Source organism: Aethalodelphis obliquidens, unplaced genomic scaffold (assembly GCF_003676395.1).
Source record: "Aethalodelphis obliquidens isolate GAN/ISIS:26980383/991018 unplaced genomic scaffold, ASM367639v1 scaffold13, whole genome shotgun sequence".
Taxonomy (NCBI): Eukaryota; Metazoa; Chordata; class Mammalia; order Artiodactyla; family Delphinidae; genus Aethalodelphis; species Aethalodelphis obliquidens.
Genome location: NW_020837957.1, coordinates 18,153 through 39,333, shown reverse-complemented (window position 1 = coordinate 39,333; position 21,181 = coordinate 18,153). Strand labels below are relative to the sequence as shown.

General features: G+C 48.1%; 1 protein-coding gene across 1 annotated transcript in view; it reads left to right on the top strand.

Annotated features, from left to right (window-relative positions):
• The first annotated feature begins 2,851 nt into the window (after nucleotides 1-2,851).
• The window catches only part of KANK4 (KN motif and ankyrin repeat domains 4), a 32,849-nt gene continuing 14,519 nt past the window's right edge, over nucleotides 2,852-21,181 (top strand). The window contains exons 1-6 of the mRNA XM_027114515.1: nucleotides 2,852-2,867; nucleotides 9,162-11,069; nucleotides 12,376-12,487; nucleotides 15,475-15,693; nucleotides 17,165-17,252; nucleotides 19,341-19,560. Of these exons, the coding sequence (XP_026970316.1) occupies nucleotides 2,852-2,867; nucleotides 9,162-11,069; nucleotides 12,376-12,487; nucleotides 15,475-15,693; nucleotides 17,165-17,252; nucleotides 19,341-19,560 (2,563 nt within the window). The remainder of the gene's footprint in view (nucleotides 2,868-9,161; nucleotides 11,070-12,375; nucleotides 12,488-15,474; nucleotides 15,694-17,164; nucleotides 17,253-19,340; nucleotides 19,561-21,181) is intronic.

Below are 21,181 nucleotides of genomic sequence, written 5' to 3'. Positions count from 1 at the left end.
GTAACTCTAACCAAGGGCAGTGGGTGTGATTGAACTCCCTGAGGTGATGGTGAGTTCGTGCAGCCAGAGGTCCATCTGTGCCCAGGGGGCCGCCTCCTCCTTTGGAGGAGCTTTCTTGCTTGGTGTCCAGCCCCGGAGAAGCAGATCGCACTTTGGTCAGGAGGACTTACTTACAAGAGGAGTGGTTCTCCTTCTGCACGCCCAGAAGATGCATCACATGTACTGGGGGGAAAAGCAGAGAAGCATCGGAGTCAGAAACGTTTCCCCTCACAAAGAGCTGGGGATCAGTCACAGCACCAGTCTTGTTTACAGGGGTGGAAAAATGTTTACAAATCAGTTCTGTTCCCAGCACAGTCTTGGAGTCAACTAGACTTGAGAGCAAATCCTGCTCTAATACTTGCTTGTTATATGATTTGGGGCTGGCCTTCAAACTCTCTCAGCCTCAGTCTCCCTACCTGGAAAATGGGGACAATAATAATCCTCTTGGGGTTATGGTGAGGCTTGCGCGTGGTAATTCGAGTGTGTCAAGTGCTCCGAGCTCTGCCTGTTATTCAGTAATGTTTTGAGGGGGGCGGAGGAAGGGAGCAGAGGGAGAGGAGAGGCCGTGATGATGGAGGGGCCGTGTGTGGGATTTGCATCCTCACCTTTTTCTTCCCCAGTGTTCACCTCGAAGCTGCCGGGCCTCTCCTGCCTGCCAGCACCTGGGAGGCCCCACACCTGGCTGCAGACTGCAGACCTGGGGCACTGAGATCGGCATCTGTGTCCTCTGCCCAGGAACCTTCTCTTTCTTTTCTTTTTTTTTCCAATTGAGTTATAATTGACATATAACATCGTGTTAGTTTCAGGTGTCCAACGTAATGATTTGATATTTGTATATGTTGTGAAATGACTGCACAACATCCACTGTGTCCCATAGTTACAGGTTTCTTTCTTGTGACGAGAACTTTTAAGATCTACTCTCTTAGCAACTTGCAAACATACAACACAGTATTGTGAACTATAATCACCAGGCTGTACATTACATCCCCAGGACTTTTTATCTTAAAACGGGCAGTTTGTACCTTTTGATGCCCTTCACCCATTTTGCCCAGCCGTCACCCCCCAACCCCTGCCTCTGACAGCCACTAATCTGTTCTCTATATGTATGAGTTCTCTTTTGTTTAATAAAGATTTCACATACAGTGTTTGTCTTTGACTTATTTCACTTAGCATAATGCCCTTAGGGTCCGTGCGTGTTATCACGAATGGCAAGATTTCCTTCTTTTTTATGACTGAGTAATATTCCATTATGTATATATACTATGTACCACACCTTCTTTATCCGTTCTTCCGTCAATGGACACTTAGGTTGTTTCAGAACCTCCTCTTTCTAACAAGGGCGACCCACCCTCACCCCTGATTAGAAGCTTCCATGCCTCTCCGCTGTCGGCCTCCTCAGTGGCCGCTTTTAGCCTCCGGGACCATCCACATTCACCCTCCTTCTCCCTAACTTCTTCTCTGCTCCAGCTCCAAACTCAAGTACTTGTTGCCACAAAGGTAAGTGAGGTATTTAGCATCTGTGATCTTTCTGCAAGGAGTGTCTCTGCCTATAGAAACCCTGCCTGCCCTTCCATGCTCTGCCACTCCTGCATAGGCAAAGGCCGCTGCGTGGAACGTGGTTATGGGGGAACCGAGACAGGAGCAGGGTGCTAGCTTTGGAGGCGGCAGCAACGCTCCCAGAAAGAGGGTACACCAAACTTTCTGTCGGGCAGACTTCAGACTTCCTCTTATTTGGCAGGCCTGATATTTCCCAGGCCTCTTCCCTAGTTTGCTTGTTTTTTCCCCATTTTCCATCCCAGGTTGCTGGGGGCCACCCCTTGTCCTTCTCTCACTCCCACGTCCTCCCAACCTTTCCCTCATCCCTGGTACGCTTCTCTGATCTGGAGTGCATGGTCGAGCACATTGGAATTCCTAAAACGACTCCACTTCCACTGCTGCGGTGTCACAGATGATTTATTATTCTGATGTGTGTGGAGTTAAATCATAAAAACCAATTTCCTGGGTGATTTACTGGACTGGGGGCAGGGTCCAGGGTGTTTACCATTTGAAGAAATAGTGCTGGAAAAGGATTGAAACTTTGGGGAGAATTTATGAGCAAACCTCAAGGCACCCTAATTCAGAGTCAGGAGAGTACGCTGCTTGCATAGTTACTGACGTCTTCTGGCTCCCAGGTTTGAGCTCCCCCTTGTTCTGCCCCTGGTTAGAAATCACCCCAAACTATTAGCTCCTAGTCAGTCCTTCCAATTAGCTCATCTTTTTCTTGAATCTGATTGGGATGTCACAGATCACTTATAGGTACTCTGATTCCAGCTTTTCCAAAAACATGAATTATAATTCTTTTACCATGACGGGAAGTGAGTAGATTTCAGCTCTTGATATTTTGGAAAGAGCACCATGCTGCTTGTCGGAGCCCTGGGTCCAGTTCCTTCACGAATGTGCTGAGAGGCCTTGCACAGAACAATTAACTTCTAAGCCTTAGTTTTCTCATCTGTCTAGTTGGACCAGAGGCTTCCTTTGGTGTCAACCACTGCTAACATTCCATGAAGACACACCCAAGATTATACTCTAGGAGTGTGTATAGGCTTTTAATTTCCCTCCTTGGAGAGCTACGAGCACATGGGCACCTTGGGAGAAAGGCAAGGAGGGGTGTTAATTTTTTTTTTTTTCTTGGTGCTATGTTCCCTCCATACTTATTCTAATTGTAATGAGACTCTCCACTTTTCCATCCTCTTTCTTTCAGAACACTCCAACAAATTTTACAGGCTTATCGGAAGAAGAGTGCCCAAGAGACTGGCGGTCAGCATTCTCTAAGATGGAGAAGACAGACGGTAGGCAGGATCCCTTGTATTCCCTGTTCTACAGTGAGCACTTGGGTTGGAAAGAAATTATTACCATAAATCCTGGAAATAGCTCAGGGGAGGCCTACGGGAGACTGTCCCCAAATAGGCGGTGCTGGGAAACCCAAACTGTGTGTTTCAGACATGAACAAGAGACGGTAGTAGGGAATGAAAATGAAGGCTTATGTTTATGTTGGAGTTGTGTAATTTTTGTAGTGTTTCTCATCCCTTCCAAGCACCAAGAAGGGAGCAGGATGATCTCACTCATTAAGCTCTTTTTAGAGATGAGGAGCTAGAGGTCTAAAAAAGAGGCACACGGGGCTTCCCTGGTGGCGCAGTGGTTGAGAGTCCCCCTGCTGATGCAGGGGACGCGGGTTCATGCCCCGGTCCGGGAAGATCCCACATGCCACGGAGCGGCTGGGCCTGTAAGCCATGGCCGCTGAGCCTGCGCGTCCGGAGCCTGTGCTCCACAACGGGAGAGGCCACAGCAGTGAGAGGCCCGCGTACCGCAAAAAAAAAAAAAAAAAAAAAAGAGGCACAATTTGGTAAAAGAGCCTACATTCATACCTGTGTGATTTTCCAGGCATTTCACTTCTTTGAGCTTCACTTCCCTCCTATATCAGTTAGCTTTGCTGTGTAACAAATCACTCAAAAATGTATTGACTTAAAGATATTTATTATTTCTTAAAAGATTCTGTGGGTTGGCTAAGCCATTATTCTGGGCTGGGCCAGCTTGAGTGATCTCTGCTGGACTTGTTCACATGTCTGTGGTCTTCTGGGTGACTTGTCCTGATGGTTTAGAATGGTTACACTCACATGTCTGGTGGTTGACTCCATGTCACCTAGGGCATCGGTGATGATTTGGCCATGTGTCTTTTGTTGCCCAGCAGGCTAGTTGGGGTTTGTTCACATGATGACAGAAGGGTTCCAAGCACAGCAGGAACAGACAAACTCCAATATGCAAGCAACTTTCAAATCTCTGCATATGTCACATTTGCTGTTGACCAAGTCACAAGGCCAAGCCTAGGGTCAGTGTGGGAGGGAAGTACATAAGGGTGGGTTATAATTGTGGCTATTTTTGCAAACAGTCTGCCACACCTCGTCTATAAGCAGGTATTAATACCTACTTCGCAGGATTGGTAAAGGATTAAATGAGATAATGCATGTAAGGTTGTCGAGTAATAACTATCTAGCCCAACGAATGTCTCGATGAATGTTCCCCTTTCCCTCCCCAGGAAACTTGCCAAGCATCATAGACTAGACCCCGATCCCCTGACTTCTAATGAAATGCTTTTTCCAGATTTACCAAATGTCAGGAAACAGGAGAGCCTATATGGCCCTTCACTGGGACAGGACTCAAGGACTGGACAGCAGCTCCAGCCCTGCCTTATCCTTCTTTCCAAATGCAGTTACCATATATTTCAAAAGTCTGCCTCTCTCCCCAGGGAGCTGCCTTTTCAGTGCTTCCCTGAAAGTGGTCCCGCAGAACACCAGCTAATTCCCTTAATGCCCCGGGGGCCTGTCATTCCTGCTTGCCTCATTTGTCCCCGCTCAGCATCCCTGGCACGGCTGCTTTCCACGTGATCACCCACAACTAGCTAAGAAAGGCAGCCCTCCCTTCAAGCACACACATCTCACAAGATAAAGGCAGAGGAGGGAAAAGACAGCTTCCACTGTCTTGGCCTTTTGAAGACATTCATTTAATTCCCCTTCTTTCTGGTTGTATTTTTGGCCACTTTCTCTCTAGTTTCTGTTTTTCCCATTTCCTTCAGAAACTGAGTATAGGCTTTTGGACTTTTTTCCTCATTTTAAATGCCTCTGATGGGTTCCCTTACCTGCCCCCCACTTCACTTTTTCCCTCAGGGTAATGACTGTGGCCCCTTCCTCCTTCCCTTGTCTCCTTCTAATCCCTTTTCTCATGCCTACCTGTAAGTCTTAGGCTCATGACTGTGTTTGCAGGTCCTTTCCAAGGGTCTAGTGATCTGGGGTGCTTTCAGACCGAGACTCTGTAGGGAATTCTAGGTAGCTCTGAGCCTCATATATCCTACGTTTTTCTTCTCCCCTGACTCGTTTTTCCCAGTTTCTCCAGAATTATTTTCTTGGACTCTCACTCCCCCTTGATGCTGTAGTCCTAACACAGAGTTAAATATTCAAAAAAGAGCACATTCTCCGTGAATCTCCCCTTGCCCCGTTCAGAGGTAGCCCATCCTCATCTTTTGGCCCCTTTGTTCAGTACCTATGCCATGTTCTCTACTGCATCGGTGCTAATAATCACAACTCTGTGAGTTAGGTATTCTTATCACCACGTTACAAATGAAGAGACTGCGGCATAGGGAATTTAAATAATTTGCCCAGAATCACAGAGGCAGGAGGTAACAGAAGCAGGATTCAACTCCAGCCAGTTATGTGTTGGTTTGTCAGATCTGAAGTTCATTTTGAGCAGAGACAGTCCTCCTAATTAATTCTTACCCTGGCCCAATGCCTGGAATTCTGAGCTCCTGCATACCTATCACCAGGTAGAATTAAAAGGAGCAGAACTTAATGTGAGCATAGATCTCCCAGCATATCAGATCAAGCTCCCTCATTCAAGGTCCAGCATTCCTCTTGCACTGGGAGAAAGAGAAGGAATGCAGAACAGTGGGTGGCAGGCACAGCAGCACAATGTGTGTGTGTGTGTGTGTGTGTGTGTGTGAGAGAGAGAGAGAGAGAGAGAGAGAGAGAGAGAGTGTGAGAGAGAGAGACCCCATAGTGTAGCTTAGGAAAGCACCTATTAAACCCATCATCCTGGATAACTGCTCAGTTTCACAGACTTCTTTGATTCACCTCAGTCTCCCTTGTGGAATATTTTCCCTGCTGTTCCTCATTTGGAACCTGCTGTTCCTCATTTGATGCTATTATTGTATTTGTGCTCTGGACCTGCTCTCAGAGGCTGATGGGCAAATCAGTTCATTTCTACCGAATTGAGGCAATAGGCAGATAAATAATGCAGTCTCTCCTTTGGAGTGTTCTTTGCCTTCTGGGTCATAAATCTGCTCCCTATTTAACTTTAGACAAATACCTCCTCTCTGATTTGGCTTGTTCCTATAATCCAGGAGGCTGCTGAACCGGCCAGTAAGCCTAAGAGTATAGCCAAGTGCAACTGGGAAACTAACAGAGAACAATTGCTGTCATTGAGACTACCAGTGTGCCTCTTTGGGAGAAAGCAGGTTTGTAGAAAATCATGTGGGTGAATGGGAACTTATTGGAGTTTTTTGGGTGCTGGAGGAGTGTTTACGCCTTATCTGCCTGGAGTCCAGGTATCTGCACAGAAGCTCTGGAACCCAACTTGGACCAACCCTGTGGATCTGCACCAATGTCTTGCTGTGTTCCCTGCTGAGGCTGTGACTTAACTCACCCACAGGCCCTGCAACTGTACTTAGCACTGAGGCTGGTAGGGTCGATTATGTCAGTGTTCAAGGGTTCAGCCTTTATGTGTCTACTTGGCTTCTTTAGTTCTTTGGAGATAACTGTACTTCCCTAAGCACAGTTCCTGTGCCCCAAGCATGTAGCACTGGCCAGAAGGATAGATGAGACAGGCAAGTGGGAAGAGCTCAGTCCAAATATGTCATCACTCTTAGGGAAAAAGCAGCCCTATATGTGCCCCAGGTAACGCCATCATTTGCACCTCTTCTTGAACCTGCCCCTTCCTTCCATTCCCTTAGCTTCTTTCACCTTGACCATGTCAGCAATCTCCCAACTGGTCTTCAGGCCTCTGGTCTGTTCTTCTTCTAATCCTCTGTAAGAATGCTCACTGTGAAATCACATTTGACCAAGTCACTCCCTTGTGTAAAACCCTTTGATGACTCCCACTGCCTAGAGAGTAAAGTCAAAGCTTGTTGGCATGCATACAAGTGGCTCCCTGATCTGGCTCTTGCTGACCTTTCCAATTTTGTCTTTTTCTACCCCTCACCCTTCTCTTCCACACTTTAAGTTCCAACCGTATCAACTGTGTTTATAGAACCCTGAATTACTGTGGATGGTCACACCTTAATGCATCTGCCCATCCTCTGACATATATCTGATCTGTCCTGGCTGTCTACTGCTGCATAACAAACCACCCCAAAACTTAGTGGCTTAAAACAATCATGCCTTATTAACACAAGTTCAGCTGAGTGGTTCTCATTTGGAGTCCCTCCTGTCATTGAAATCAGATGATGGCTGAGGCTGGAGTCATCTGAAGTTCTTTTATTTATGCCTGGCACCTGGGCTAGGATGTCTGGAACAGCTCAGGCTGGTGAGGCATCTCTCACCGTCGCTTCACATGACCTCTCTCTGGAGCTACTTGGGCTTCCTCACAGTATGGCAGTCTCGGGGAAGTTGGACTCCTTATATGGCATCTGGCTTCCCCCTGTGTGTGCACTCTAAGAGACGCAGGTAGAACTTAGAGGCTTCTTGTGACCTAGTCTTGGCATTCTCTCAGTGTCATTTCTGCCATTTTCTTTTGGTCAAAGCAGTCACAGGCCAGCTGAGATTCGAAAGCATAGAGAAATGGACCCCACCTCTCAATATAAGATTCCCTTGCCTGTCTAGAGAAGGTGGGAATTGATAATGGCCATCTTGGAGATAAACAGCTACAATGTCTTTCACCCTCTTGTGTTCTCCTGGCAAACTGCTATTTATTCATTTAACACCCAGTTATATGTTGCTCTTATGAAGTCATCCCTCTCCAACCAAGGCAGAATTAGCCTCTAAGTCCAAGAAAGTTTTTCTGAGAAACTAGGAAAATAAGTCAAGAAGCAACACTGGTCCTTGAGCATGTATCTGTTACCATCCTTGTCACACTGCATTGTACCTGTTGGTGTTTCTCCTACTTGACCATACTTTTTTTTTGAGGGCAGAGCTATACCTGATTCATCTCTGTGTCCTTAAGATCTATCTTAGCAACCAACAGAGGTGCTCAATAAATAGTGGTTGAGGTAAGTGAACTCAATTACTGCTATATTGTCATTTTTCCCCAGGGCCTATTACTCTTGGAGTCAAGTAATCAGTCAGACACAAAGAATTTGAGGATCCCCTCCTATGTACCCAGCAAGTCAGCTTCCATCAGGGGGCTTCAGTTCTCTGCAATTTGGACTTCCACAAAGCTAATAACTATAATATTGAGTGTGTATTAAATGTTCATCATGTGCTAGGCACTGTTCTAAGCACTTCATATGTATTAATCAGTCCTCACCATCTCATCTTACCTGTTATTATTGCTATCTTACGGATGATGAGACACAGGGAGGCTAAGTAATTTTCCCAAGGTCACAGAGCTGAAATATAGACTGGGCTCCAGGCTCTGTATCCTTGGCCTCTGTGCTCTCCACTAATGTCCTCTCCTGAACTCAACATTTTCAGAGCACGTTTGGCAGAATGTCACAGAGATCATAAAGGGTGTCACATTAGGAACATGAAAACAACAAAGATGATTTAACCTGAGGAAGGAGCTAATTGGATTCAAATAATCAAAGGACTGATTTGTTCTCAGCATCCTCTGCTGGGGTCAAGATCAGTGGTGCCTCAGTGTGATGGAGAACGTTCTCATCGTGATATTCTCCTGATACTTTGGGCTGCTCTGAAAAATCATGAGTCCCACACCTCTTGGAGGAATGTTTGCCAATGTCCCTTTTGACATGGATTGTCCCATTTTCCTCCACCACCTTTTTTTCTAGTTTGTGAAAGAAGTGGTATTTCCTTACCTGGCATGAGTTTTTGAGAGGGAAACTTGTTTGTTAAGCACTACGCAGTTTTCCAGTGGAAAAGAGCGTAGGCTGTGCGTGATTATGGCTGCCCGTTCTGAGCTTCACGTACCTAGAGGCTCAGCCATCAGAGGAAGCTTAAATGATGCAGGAGGCACGGCTCCTTGATATCTCTGGATTTAGCAAGATTTACTAGGACCTATTTCAATAATGCAAGGTCCTTTTTTAATATTGAGACAATCGTGTATCTCATCCTTTGGAAACGTCCATATTCATAATTACCAATTAGTACCCTGATTTGGCAAATTCCTGGCCACAGTGGTAACTGAAATGCCATACTGCAAATTGGAAACTATTCCCTCTACCTATTTCCTTGGAGACATTGGCTAAGTCCACATTGATTTAATAACAGGATTTCTCAGCCCAGCCAAAAGACGGTGAGCATCTCAGCATAATTCAGAGGCTGGAACATTTAGGAGAACGCTTATGCGAGAGATATTAGGTCTCACCGCCTGTCTTTCTCATTAACGTTGTGCTTCTTTTTCACATGTCTTATGTCTCCCAGCCAAAGACCAGTCCTCTCAGGGGGATGAAGAGAAAGACCCTCCAAAGAGCCACCCCTACTCCGTGGAGACCCCATATGGCTTCCATTTAGACCTGGACTTCCTCAAGTATGTGGATGACATCGAGAAGGGAAACACCATCAAAAGGATTCCTATCCACAGACGGGCCAAGCAGGCGAAGTTTAGCACTTTGCCCCGAAACTTCAGCCTTCCCGACAGCGGCGCTCGCCCCCACGCTGCTCTTTCCCACCCGAACTGGCCCCCAGTGGTGCCAAGTAAGGTGTCGCTCGGGACAGAGGCGCGAGGCCAGCCACTGCCGCTCGGTGATCACCCCCAAGCCGCTGGCGGGAGCGAGGCGAGCTACCACCGGAAGGCCCTGCTGACGGAGACCGCCAGACAGCTGGAGGCTGAGGTCGCCCCCGGGAGTGGACGGCCCCAGCTCTTGAGAGCATCCAGCATGCCGGCCACGCTGCTGCAGAACAGGGCCTCAGAGGACCCAAGCCTAGACTCAGGGCCCCCTACCCCGCCCGCTCTCCCCCCACTTCAGGGCGAAGGCGGTGTCTGTGATGGCGCCTTTGGTCCTGCGGAAGGATTTGCAGGTTTTTCCAACTCCACCCAGGGAGCAGCGGCCCAACTAGAAGTCAGAGAGTCTGGAGACCTGGTGCCAGGAATACCGGAGCTGATCCTGAAGGGGCCTGAGCCTCCAGAGGGTGAAGAAGCAGCTGCAAATCACCTCCCTTTCTCAAGTCCTCCTTTCTCATCACTTGTAGTTCTAGAGGATGCAGAAGACCAACAGGAAAGCAGACAAGCCGAGGTGGCCGTCACGACCCCCGGTTCCCCAACACCAAGCCCCCCACCTCTGCCATCACCCGTCCCTGAGAATGAGCTCCCCCTAGAAGAAATTGAGCTCAACATCGTCGAGATCCCACCGCCGCCACCTGTAGAAGTAGACGTGAGAAGCATCGGTATCCGGGTCACGGAGGAAAGCCTGGGCCTTACCTCCGTGGATCCTGGCAGCATCTCCAGCCTGAAGCAGCAGCTCTCGGGCCTTGAGGGCGAGTTGTCTGGAAGAACTGAGGAACTAGCCCAAGTCAGAGCTGCCCTCCAGCGGCAGGAGGAGGAAATCAAGGCTAGGGGGCAGAGGATTCGAGAGCTAGAGTGCACTGTAGCTCAACTGACAGAAAAGCTTAGCCACGAGAACACCAAAGATGCTCAGGGCCAGACTGATGCCATGGTCAACACTGACCCTCTGCACGGACTCTTGACCAGGGAGTCGTGTGACAAGAGCATTGGGGTCAACCTTACGGGCAGCACAAGATCTGAAAGCTGGGGGGCCTGGGGAAAGGGGAATGGCGTCCTGTGGAGGCAGGAGAGTCACAAATGGGGGGATCGGAGCCCAGCAGAATTTGTGTCACCATCCCAGCTGTCACTGCCACAGGGATCCAAGATGGTCCTCACCCCCTCTCTACATAGCTGCCTCTCCACTGAGCTCAGGATCGAAGAAGGATGCTCTGACCAGGAGGGAGGCCATCAGGTGGGAGCCGAGGGTCCAGTCAGGGGAGCAAGAGGCTCTCCAAGGAGCAGCGAGAGAAAGGCTCCCCCAGCAGGGAGGAAGGAGGCCGGTTCAGAGCTCCCGGGGAAGGAGCGCCCAGGAAGGCCACCGAGCTCGCCCACCACCGATGCCACTATCGGGCAGTACGTTAAGAAGATCCAGGAGCTCCTGCAGGAGCAGTGGAGCTGCCTGGAGCATGGGTACCCGGAGCTGGCCCATGCCATCAAGCAGCCCGCCTCCAAGCTCAGCAGCATTCAGAGCCAGCTGCAGAGCTCCCTCAACCTGCTGCTGTCCGCCTACTCGGCCCACGCTGCACCCCAGAGGGAGCCCCCGGGCCCCTCTTCCTCCCCGCCGACGGGTAAATCCTGGTGCCTGCGACGGGAAACCATTGCTCCTTGACGAGTCAAAGGGGAAAAGGGTTTTAATTGCATGCATATGTTTTTTTAAAAGGTTTAAGCACATCCAGGAACCCGGTGGAATAAAAACTGATCTCTGCGACAGTGGAGGCTTGGAACCTCTGCTCTTGTCCTTGCTCTAACGTTGGGACCGACTGCAGGGCCACCACATACAGCCGTTCACATAGCACAGGGCACAAAGATGCCAGAGGGTGAACGGGAGCTGAAACCCAGCCCACACTTGCCAAGCCTGCAGCACTGTGTGTCTGCCCAGAGAGGTGCCTCTTTCTCATTTGCATTGTGCAAAGGCGATGTCTAGGGTGGCTGGCTGTGAGTGCTTTAAACCTCTGCCTCCCTTAATTGTTTCTTGGGCTTTTGCATTCCTGTGGTCCTGCCCAGTTCTTGCACATTAAGAGGTTTCTTTGTAGCCTTGTTTTGGAGGATCATTATATTGAGAGCTGAGATATTTTACTGAATTATTTTCTCTCTCCCTCTCTCTCCCTCTGTGTCTGTGTGTGTGTGTGAGAGAGAGAGAGAGAGAGAGAAATTGGGCGATACATGTGGAAGTCGACCCTTTGGTGGAGCGGCTCTTCCTCCTATAACAGATCACACACTCTGGAGTTAAGTGGAACCATATTTTGCTTTGCTCAACGGGCAGCAGCGTGTGAGTCTGCTTCCTGCCGCAGCTCACAAATTGGCTGTTTTCTCGTTATTTCGGTGCTAGTTTTAGTCGTACTCATTGTGAATTGCCTCCTGTAACTTTGAGCCCAGCAAAGCCCAGCAAAAGAAGACTCGTGCTCTCGCTCGTGTGTTTTCCGTGGCTACCCCACATCACAAGTGTCATCTGGCTTGTGAGTCAGGAAGGACCGCTGGGGTGCCCTCGAGCAGAAGTGGGTGCCGGACCAGGGGTCGGGAGGCCCAAGTTCTACTCCTGCTCTGCCATTCCCTGAGCACACCTGAGCCTCAGATTTCCCCAGACTGAGATAGGGACAACAGTGGCACTCACACCACATGGTTCAAGAATGCTCCAATAACTCTACTCTGTAATCCACACGTAGAGGGTTTGTGAACCGGAACAATTTGGCTGGCATTGACCAGAAGGTTGGGGCACCTCAAAGACCCTCAGTATATTTGATTTAAATTATCTAGTTCCCTTTCTGCCCCTTCACACACCTTCAGCCCGTGTGCCCTCAAAGCAAGAGTCCCAGTTCTGCTGCACTCTGGGGCATCCCCAAGATCATGCTAACCTGTGATGTTGTGTCTGCCTAGAGATCTCCCCGTCGACCAGCCTTAAATCCATAATGAAAAAGAAAGACTATGGCTTCCGTGCAGGAGGTAATGGGACCAAAAAGAACCTTCAGTTTGTTGGGGTTAACGGTGGGTAAGCATCGCTCATGAAGCCCAGCCTACCCTCCATACTACCTCTCCTGCTGTTGTCCCGAGCACTCTCTTTTCCTAGGGGAAGCATCTGGTTTTCATTCTTCTTCAAGGGAATTAATCTCAACGGCCCTTTAAAACTCCCTCTCGGGTTTGCATGTGTTTGGCTTCTTGCCAGCTGTGGTAGTCTGTTGGATCCTGTGCTTTTAATATGTCTTGGCTTTGGTGTTCCCTGGGGCCGGGATTCTGGTGCCTTCTGCTAGTTTGGGGACACATGAGCCCTTTAAGGAAGACGTTTAATCTGAACCGTAACACTGAACCTAGGACAAATTCTTAATTTGTAGAACTTCAGATTTCATCCTTTTAATTTTTTCCTTCCTTTAACTAACTTTCAGCAAACCAGACCAACTTTTTTAGGATGAAGGAAAACGATCAATGTCTATTGACTCAGAACGTGAACCAGACCTTATATAGTGTAGCGAGTAAATCACTGGATTTAGAATATTTTCTAAATCAGTCATTCAACAAACATTTATTAAGTACCGATGATGTGTTTGGTGGTAGGGATAAAAAAGTCAAATAAATCATTGTCCCTGCCTTTAACTCACAGTTTGGACATGGGCAGAGATAAGACAGAAGTAAAGGGAGAATGCTGACAGGGTGAGATGAACTCTAGTAGAGAAAGAAGTGGAGGATGGTGGGAAAGCCCAAAGCAGGGGCACCAGGCCCAGCCAGGGGTGGGCCCAGGAGGCTGCCCGGAACAGGTCGGAACCCCTGCTAATTTGGGTGAGACCAGAAGGAAGACACCCAATTCAGACAAGGGTGACGTCACTACTGTGGCAGGTTCTGTGAGGGAAACGTCAGAAAGATTGAAATGTGGTGTTATAGGAGGGTTGCTGTTCTTACGCCTGCTGACGCCAGACACTGTGGCCAGAAGAGAAACCATTTTTTTCTGAGCTTTCCCCAGTTTGTGGACAGAAAGCAGAATCAGACTAACCTCAAAGTCTAAAGCAGGTCCCGTCTCTCCCCTGCTTAAATACTTGCAAAAGTGCCAGGTTTGTTTTTTGTTTTTTTAATATTTATTTATTTATTTATTGGCTGCGTCGGGTCTTAGTTGCGGCACGGGCTCTTCCTTGCACTATGCAGGCTCCAGGGCGCCTGGGCTGTGTAGTTGCGGCACACGGGCTCAGTTGCCCCATGGCACGTGGATTCTTAGTTCCCCAATGAGAGATCGAACTGGCGTCCCCTGGATTGCAAGATGGATTCTTAACCACTGGACCACCAGGGAAGTCCCCCAAAGTGCCAGCTTTGTACCAAAACCTGGAGGTCCATCTCGTGACTCCAGCCGGCCTCATCCCCCATCACTGGCTCCGGGCTTTCGTCCCTGAAACATGCTCAGTCAGGCTTTCTTGGGGCCTTTGCATTTGCTGTTTCCTCCACTTAAAGTTCTCTCCCAGATATCCCTCAGTATCTGTCAGTCTGGTGCAGTGATTCTCAACCTCGACTGCACCTTGGAAACCCTGGGGGAGCCTTAAAAATACTGTTGCCTGGCTCCCCCGCCTGGAAGACTCCGGTTTAATTAGTCTTGGGTGCAGTACAGGTATCGGGAACTTTAAACACCCTCAGGTGATGCTAACATGCAGCCAACGTTAAAAACTTCTGCTCTAATGAAAGTAACCCCTCCTCGCATCACGCTATCCCATGGCCCGTTATTAGTTTACTCATTGCTCTTATCATTATCTGAATATATTGTTTACGTCTTTATTTTCTGCCTTTCCCTACCTAGAGTTTAAGCTCAGTTACGATAGGGACTTTGGTTATAACATTTAGAACAGTGCCTGGCACATAGTAGGTATTCAATAAATGTCTGTTGAATGAATGAATGAATTTCCAGGTGGAGCTTTTATGAAGCAATTCTAAGATAAGAACTGTTTGGTAAACTTAATATGTCCCGTTTTCTTAATCACAAAAGCAAAATGTTGTGCCAAGCACAGTAGAGGAAGAAATATCTGGGGTTTGAACAAGACAGAATGTGAGCATACCAGGGAGCAGTCTGGGTTTGCAAATCCAGTGAGCACAGGGCCTTTACATAGGGACCACCATTCAGATAAAGGGCATAAGGGGGCTCAGTAGCAGCTGTGGCCACTGGTCTCCCCTGGTCTCTGTGGCAGTGCCAGTAGGCCAAGAACCCGAAATCTTCATCTTAACTGGAGCATCCTCCATCGGAGGTCTCCTGTTGACCATCAGCAGAGGGATCAATACATCTTCCAGAACTTTCCTCTCTGGTCTCTGGTCTGCCACCTCAATAGAGTTGCATATGACTGAACATAAGGATCATTGCTGGGGAGGGAAGGCCATTCAAGTGGCCCACACCCTCACTTTTGCTGTTTTAAGCCGTGGTTGAAACAGCAACGGAGAAAGGCAGGTGCTAGGTTCAAGTATCCCAACTGTTCACGTGTCCCATGGAACCCTGCCAGGAGTGAACACAGATGGTTCCTCCCTTGTCAGCTGTAAGCTGGGATAGAACAGGGCGGCCAAAGGGAGGCTTCACAGTCACCCAGAGATGTGAAGATTTGTTAGGCAATTCAGAGAACTCAGGGTGGGGGACGTTTGCCTAGATCTGGGTCTCTCTCAGGACAGGACATTAGGGTTCCAGAATCAAACTCTTCCATGAGAGCCTTGGATACCTGGATCATCTGAATGCATCGACCAGTTAGGCCATGGGCTGTTTGTGTGTTTGTTGCAAAGAGCTTAGTTAATTACCCTTTTCCCCAAATGGCCTCCAGCGTTAAAGGTACAGAGCTCTTAAAAGCATGTTCCTCTGACAGTAGGTTTCCTGGGAGTCCCCTTGCCCAGCACTGCAAGTGTAGAGAATGGAGGACGAGGTTAGCAAGCACGGAAGTGTCGTTTAAAGCCCACCGAGTTCTCATTAGTGTTGACACAAGCATCAGGCAGGAAGCACGGAACGAGTGACCTTGTCTCCTTTCCCAGCTATGAGACCACCTCGAGTGAGGAGACCAGCAGTGAGGACACCTCCCCAGAAGATTTGTCTGACAGCGAGGCCGAGAAGAAATGTGATGGCCCAGAATCTAGGCGGGGCAAGGATGCCCACCTCAGCTACAAGGCGGGGCAGGGCATTCCCGAGGGCACTCGTGACACAGACCAGCAAAGCGGGCCTGGGGAAGAGCTTCCCCGTCCCAAGGCTGAGAGGTGAGTCAGATGGGGACAGATGGGGCACTTGATCCTCTGAGAAAGAGCATTTATTCACCCTTTCATCTGGTTGTTTGTTAATTCATTTATCTATCCATTCACCAATATGTATTGAGTTTCCAATCTATGCCAGGTACAGTGCATTGGTTAAACTAAACAGATCTAACTTCTGCCTTCATGGGATATACTGTCATAGACAGAGCTCTGCATATGAAGCTAATATGGCCTTAGCACTGAAAATGTGAAGGACTCTACAGGTATTCTCTTGATGTAATCCTTCTAACAATCTGTAAGGTAGAAATTATTATAAGCCCCACTTTACAGATGTGGAAACAGAGGCTTTGAGAAGTTAGTGACGCAGCTAGCAGAGATGGCGTTTCAACGCACGTCTTTTGTGATTCTCCCACCTGTTTTTCTGCCTCTCCCTTTGGCCATACTGACATAACCCTGTTTTTGAAAGTGATGACAGGTCACATGGCATGATGAAGAGAGTACTGACTTTGGGGTTGGACACACTTGGATTCAAATCCTACGTCTGCCACGGTGTGTTTTAGCTGCGTTCGCCTCAGTTTCCTCATCTGTAAAATGCGGATAGTAGCAACCCGATAGATTTGATCTGAGGACTGGATGAGAAAAAGTAGGTCAAAAAGTACGCAAAATGCCTTCTGCGGTGCCTGCCACATAGTAGGCTCTTGATAAATGGGAGAAATGAGAATAACAAGTACCATTCATTATCGTTACCATCATCCCCAGCCTGGTTGCTGAAGGAGTGATGAGCAGTGAATGGCAGCTCATTGTCCAGCAGTGCCGCAGGGCTGCTCCGAAATAGCAGCGCTGTAAGGACGCGATGAGAGCGGAGCTTCTCGGTGACCAATGCCATTGACTCCCAACCTAGGCCTCTCAGTGCTGAGTCTGCCCTTATACTAGCACAGGAGGAGTGCGTATCATTGAGAGCGCCCCCAGCTTAATCGATTTTCATTTTATTGACTCAATTAGCACTTACTGTATCCTTCATGGAAGAGTAACCGGAAGAAATTTGCTGCTGTGCATTGAGTCCTTTGGATTTGTCAAATCACTCAGGCAGAAAATGTTGGCTCCAAAGTCGGAAAGATAACTCTCCCTTTCCCAGCGTGTCAGGAATGGCATTTGGGCCCGTGGCCCCCAAAATGCTTTGGTGGTCTGCTCCTGCCCCCCGAAAACAGCAGGATCCAAGGGGCAATGCACTTAACTCACTCTTCAGAAGAGCTCAGAAGCCAAGCCTCCTTGTCAGGAGGCTGTGTTCACCCAGTATTTCTGAGGAATGCCCCTGACCCTGGGAAGTTGCCCAGTTTGGGTGTTTGAGTCGCTGAGAGGTAAAAGATGAGAGTGAAAGTCAAGGTAGGGGACTTTTTTTTTTATCCACATGGAGACTGATATAATATATATATATATATATATATACACATACATACATATATTTTTTTTTCTTTAGATATAAACCCTCAGAGGAATTCCTTAATGCATGCCGGGCATTGACCCAACATCTGCCAGAAACCGGGACGACCACTGACCAGCTCTTGGTACTCTGATTTTTCATCATCATATAAAGATTACTATACTGTTTAAGTTTCACCTGGGTGACTTGGGTGCCGTGCCTGAGGCAGCGGTGTGGGTGTGCACGGGTCCCTGTCCGCTGGCTGTTCTCTCATTTGCCCAAACTCTGCTACCCAAGGTGATGGATTTTGCTGAGAAAGCGGAACCCATGCCTGTGCACAGGAACCAGGCCTGCGGCGCAGAGGCACTTACCAAGTGTGATTAGGCGTCCCAACCTGAATGTGTCATAGAACTTTTGTGGCTTAGGCTCAAAATTGCCTTGCAGTTTGAGAGAACCGTGAGTAGAGCGGAAAAGAGCGGGTGGAATGGGAACCGTGGTTCTATTCCCAGGACCGCTAGATAGCGGTGAGATATTGGGTGAGTCAGTTCAACGCTCAGGGCCGTGTTTTCCTCATTAATAAAAGGAAGGTGGTGGACCGCATGTCTCCACTACCCTCAAGCCCTGGCATTTCATTCTGTAGTCGTTACTGTTTTTCTTGAAAGTGCATCTATGGGTCAAGAGACCAAAAGCAAGAAAATACACCTGTTTGTTCCTTAACACCATCATGGACCATGGAGATTTAAACATGTAAGGATTAGTTTCTGCTGGAATCAAGAGGTACTGGCACAGACACATTTTCCCAAGTCGTGAGAGCAACTGATAAGACCCAACATGTAACAGCTTGTAAGCATTTTTAAAGCCCATTTTGTTCTCCTTTGCGGAAGAGCCTTAGGAGTAAAAACGATTGATTAGCCCATTTTCATGAGTATTTTATCTTTGCTGATTTGGCAAATAACTTGTTCCCAGATTGTTAAAGAACCAAGATGTGAGGTGGATGTTGATTAAAGCTCCTGCTTCTTATTCTTAAATGAATTACAGAGCTAAGTTGTTTCTTAGATCTTCATTTAAAATCTACCACTATGTTCCTTAATATTAGGAACTTTCTCCAGATTCTCCTGAAGACTCCATGGGTAAAGGAGATATTCTGATATATAAGAAGTGTTTCAGCCACAAAAGTTTCCACTGTTTCTGCCTAGAAGATCGATCAGAGGACATACAAACCTGACATCACACCCACTTTAGGATCAAAGCACAGGACACCCCCTCTCCACCTTAGAGACAAAGCTGGTTGTGCAAGGACCTCACTCTGTAGAGCATGGGAAGTTAGGGACCCAGCCGTTTTTTCACTGCCATTTTATAGACCAGACAGGAAAGATTCAGAAAGGTTATAGGACTTCCAAGGTCGCACAGCTGAGCCAGGACTTATGCCTGGCCCCTAGGGTGTAGTGACTCCTAATTCAGTGCCCTTTCCAGAATGAATATGGAATCATCTCTAATAGTCACAGCCTCATCGTTTCTCCTCCCCTTTAGAAAAATAATCTAGTCAGGTTCCATTTTAAACACTTAGGTCATGTCACATGCAGAGTTGGTATCATTTGCGTTCATGGTTATAAAGGAGCTGAATACTGCAGATGGTGCGGTCCTGCCATGGGTTGTTACACCATCTTCTCTGAAGGTCCTCGCAAAACTTAAAAGCCAAAAATAATTCAAGCACATCTGTTTGGGTTTTACTTCAAGCATAAATTGGGCATGTTGTTTGTCTTAGCTTTCAGTGTGCATTTTTCCCAGTAGTAAAATGTTGTGACTTTCCAGCTATGCCTGTTAAAAACATGCACATGCCCTGGTGGAGTCTGGGCTAGGGTCACATAGGCTGGTGTAGATGCGTGAAAGAGGGGGTCATGGTTATCCTGTGCATATGGGGGATGTGATCGAAACGTACAGTAGACTCAAACTGTCCCCGAGTAATGTGCTGTGTTACTGGCTACTGTGTTGCTCTCCCAATCCTCCTGTCTACCTCATATGTGGGACCGATCCCACGGGTTCAAAGTGTGCTGCTGCATGGGGACCCCACTAGCTCTGAGCCCTCTAGGAGTTAATCACACGGAGATTTGGAGGGAGCTGAAGGGATAGAAGTGGAAGCATCCTAAGCTGACCTTTCCTAGTGGAAATTAACACCCCAGCTGGAGCACCCAGGTAGGTAACCTCCTGGAACTGGAATCTGTTGATCTTTCAGAAGCAGAGCTTAAATACCATCAGTCAAGAGTGGTTCCGGGTCTCCAGCCGGAAGTCATCCAGCCCTGCTGTGGTGGCCACCTACCTCCGCGGGGTCCAGCCTCACTCCCCACACTTGCTAAAGCTGCTTGTCAACCTGGCTGATGGCAATGGCAACACAGCTCTTCACTACAGCGTATCCCACTCCAGCTTCTCCATCGTGAGGCTGCTGCTGGAAACAGGTCAGAAATGGCTGCATCTGTGCCGCCTGGGTCGCTCTGTGACAGGCACTTCTTGTTCCCACTTCTTTCCAGGAGGGGATTCTTCACTGTTCTGAGTTCGTCCTGTGTTCTAGGAGCTGGGCTAGACCATTTTTTCCTTTATTATGTCATTTATTCTTCACAACACTCTTGTGATGTAGGTATTATTGTTCTTATGTTACAGTTGAGGAAACTGAGGCTGAGAGAGTTATAAAACTTGCTCAGGTCACAATGCTGGGAAGTGGTAGAGTCGCACTTCATGTTCAGTTTGTCCAGCTCCAGGTCTATACCACACTGCCTCTAGGAAAGGTCCCATTTTCCATCTTCATAAGTACTTTGTAACAAGAGTCACGGCTCCATTTGATCAGTTTGACTCTATTTGATTCATTCACCCTTCATCAGATATTTGTGAACTACGTATGAGGTCCATACTGACTACCACCAGAGATGCAAACGTGAGCTAGGCGTGAGTCCTCCTCCCCAGGAGCTTACAGCCTGACAGTCAGGATGGACGGCATGATGGCTCACCAGAGAGAGGTGCAGAATGGGATTTCAGGGCTCAAAAGAAGTGAGATAATACCGTTTAGAGAGCAGGAAATGTGCACTGCGGCGTGTAGGTTCTGGCAGACAGAGAAAAGTCCCAGGCCATTGAAGAAGAAAATGTCAGGAAGAAAGAAGATTGTCCACTGGGTCAAATACTGTACTGTAGTGTCCCTGAAGGATGATGCCTGGGGTTGGTTGGCAGATTTGGGAAGGGGTCACTGATGACTTCGGAAACAATTGTTTCAGGGGCCTGTTGGGAGGAAACCAGATTTCAGAAGTGAAAGGAGTGACGTTCATGGGCTAGGGAAGGCAGTGATGTAGCACGATAGCTGGAGGAAGCAGGAGAGGATGGGGAGAGTTATTTTTGAGTGAATGGGGATGGAGGAGACCTGAATATGTCTGTTGGCTGAGAAGAAGAATCTGAGAGAGAGAGAGACAGAGAGAGACAGAGAGAGACAGAGACAGAGAAAGGGGCAGACAGAGAAAGGGGCAGACAGAGAGAGACAGAGAGAGAGAGAGATTAAAGATACAAAGGAGAGAAGATGCTTGATGGAGCAAGGTTTTCGAGAAGCTGGAAAAACCTGGAATCCACAGCAGAGGCAGACGAGGTCAGCATAGGCAAGCTGCTGGGATATTTATTCCTCCGAGATGGAAGCAAAAGGAAGGGAGAGTGGGTGAAGGTCCAGAGGGATTTGAGGAGGAGAGAAGGGAAGTGAGCATTAGGTTCTTAGTTGTTGGAAGTCTGGAGGAAGGGAAGACTCTTCCCTCTGGTGGAGAATCATTGCAAATGGTCTTGCTCGTCTTAGGGGCTGGAAAGGGTGGTTAATAGTCAAACAAAGAACTCTATGTCTGCTGAGACCACCTCACAGGGCTTAGAGTGGACTTTCTGCAGAGCGTGTGACAACACCAAGCAGCCTAGGAGTGCCAGTGTGGACAGGCGGGGGATGGGACCGACTGAAGGTGTGTGGGTCCCAGTCGAATGTCATCAGTGAGCTTAGGAGGGCTGTATGAGGGATATCTAGGAGGGTACCTACAAGAGGTATAAAACCGCAAATGATCT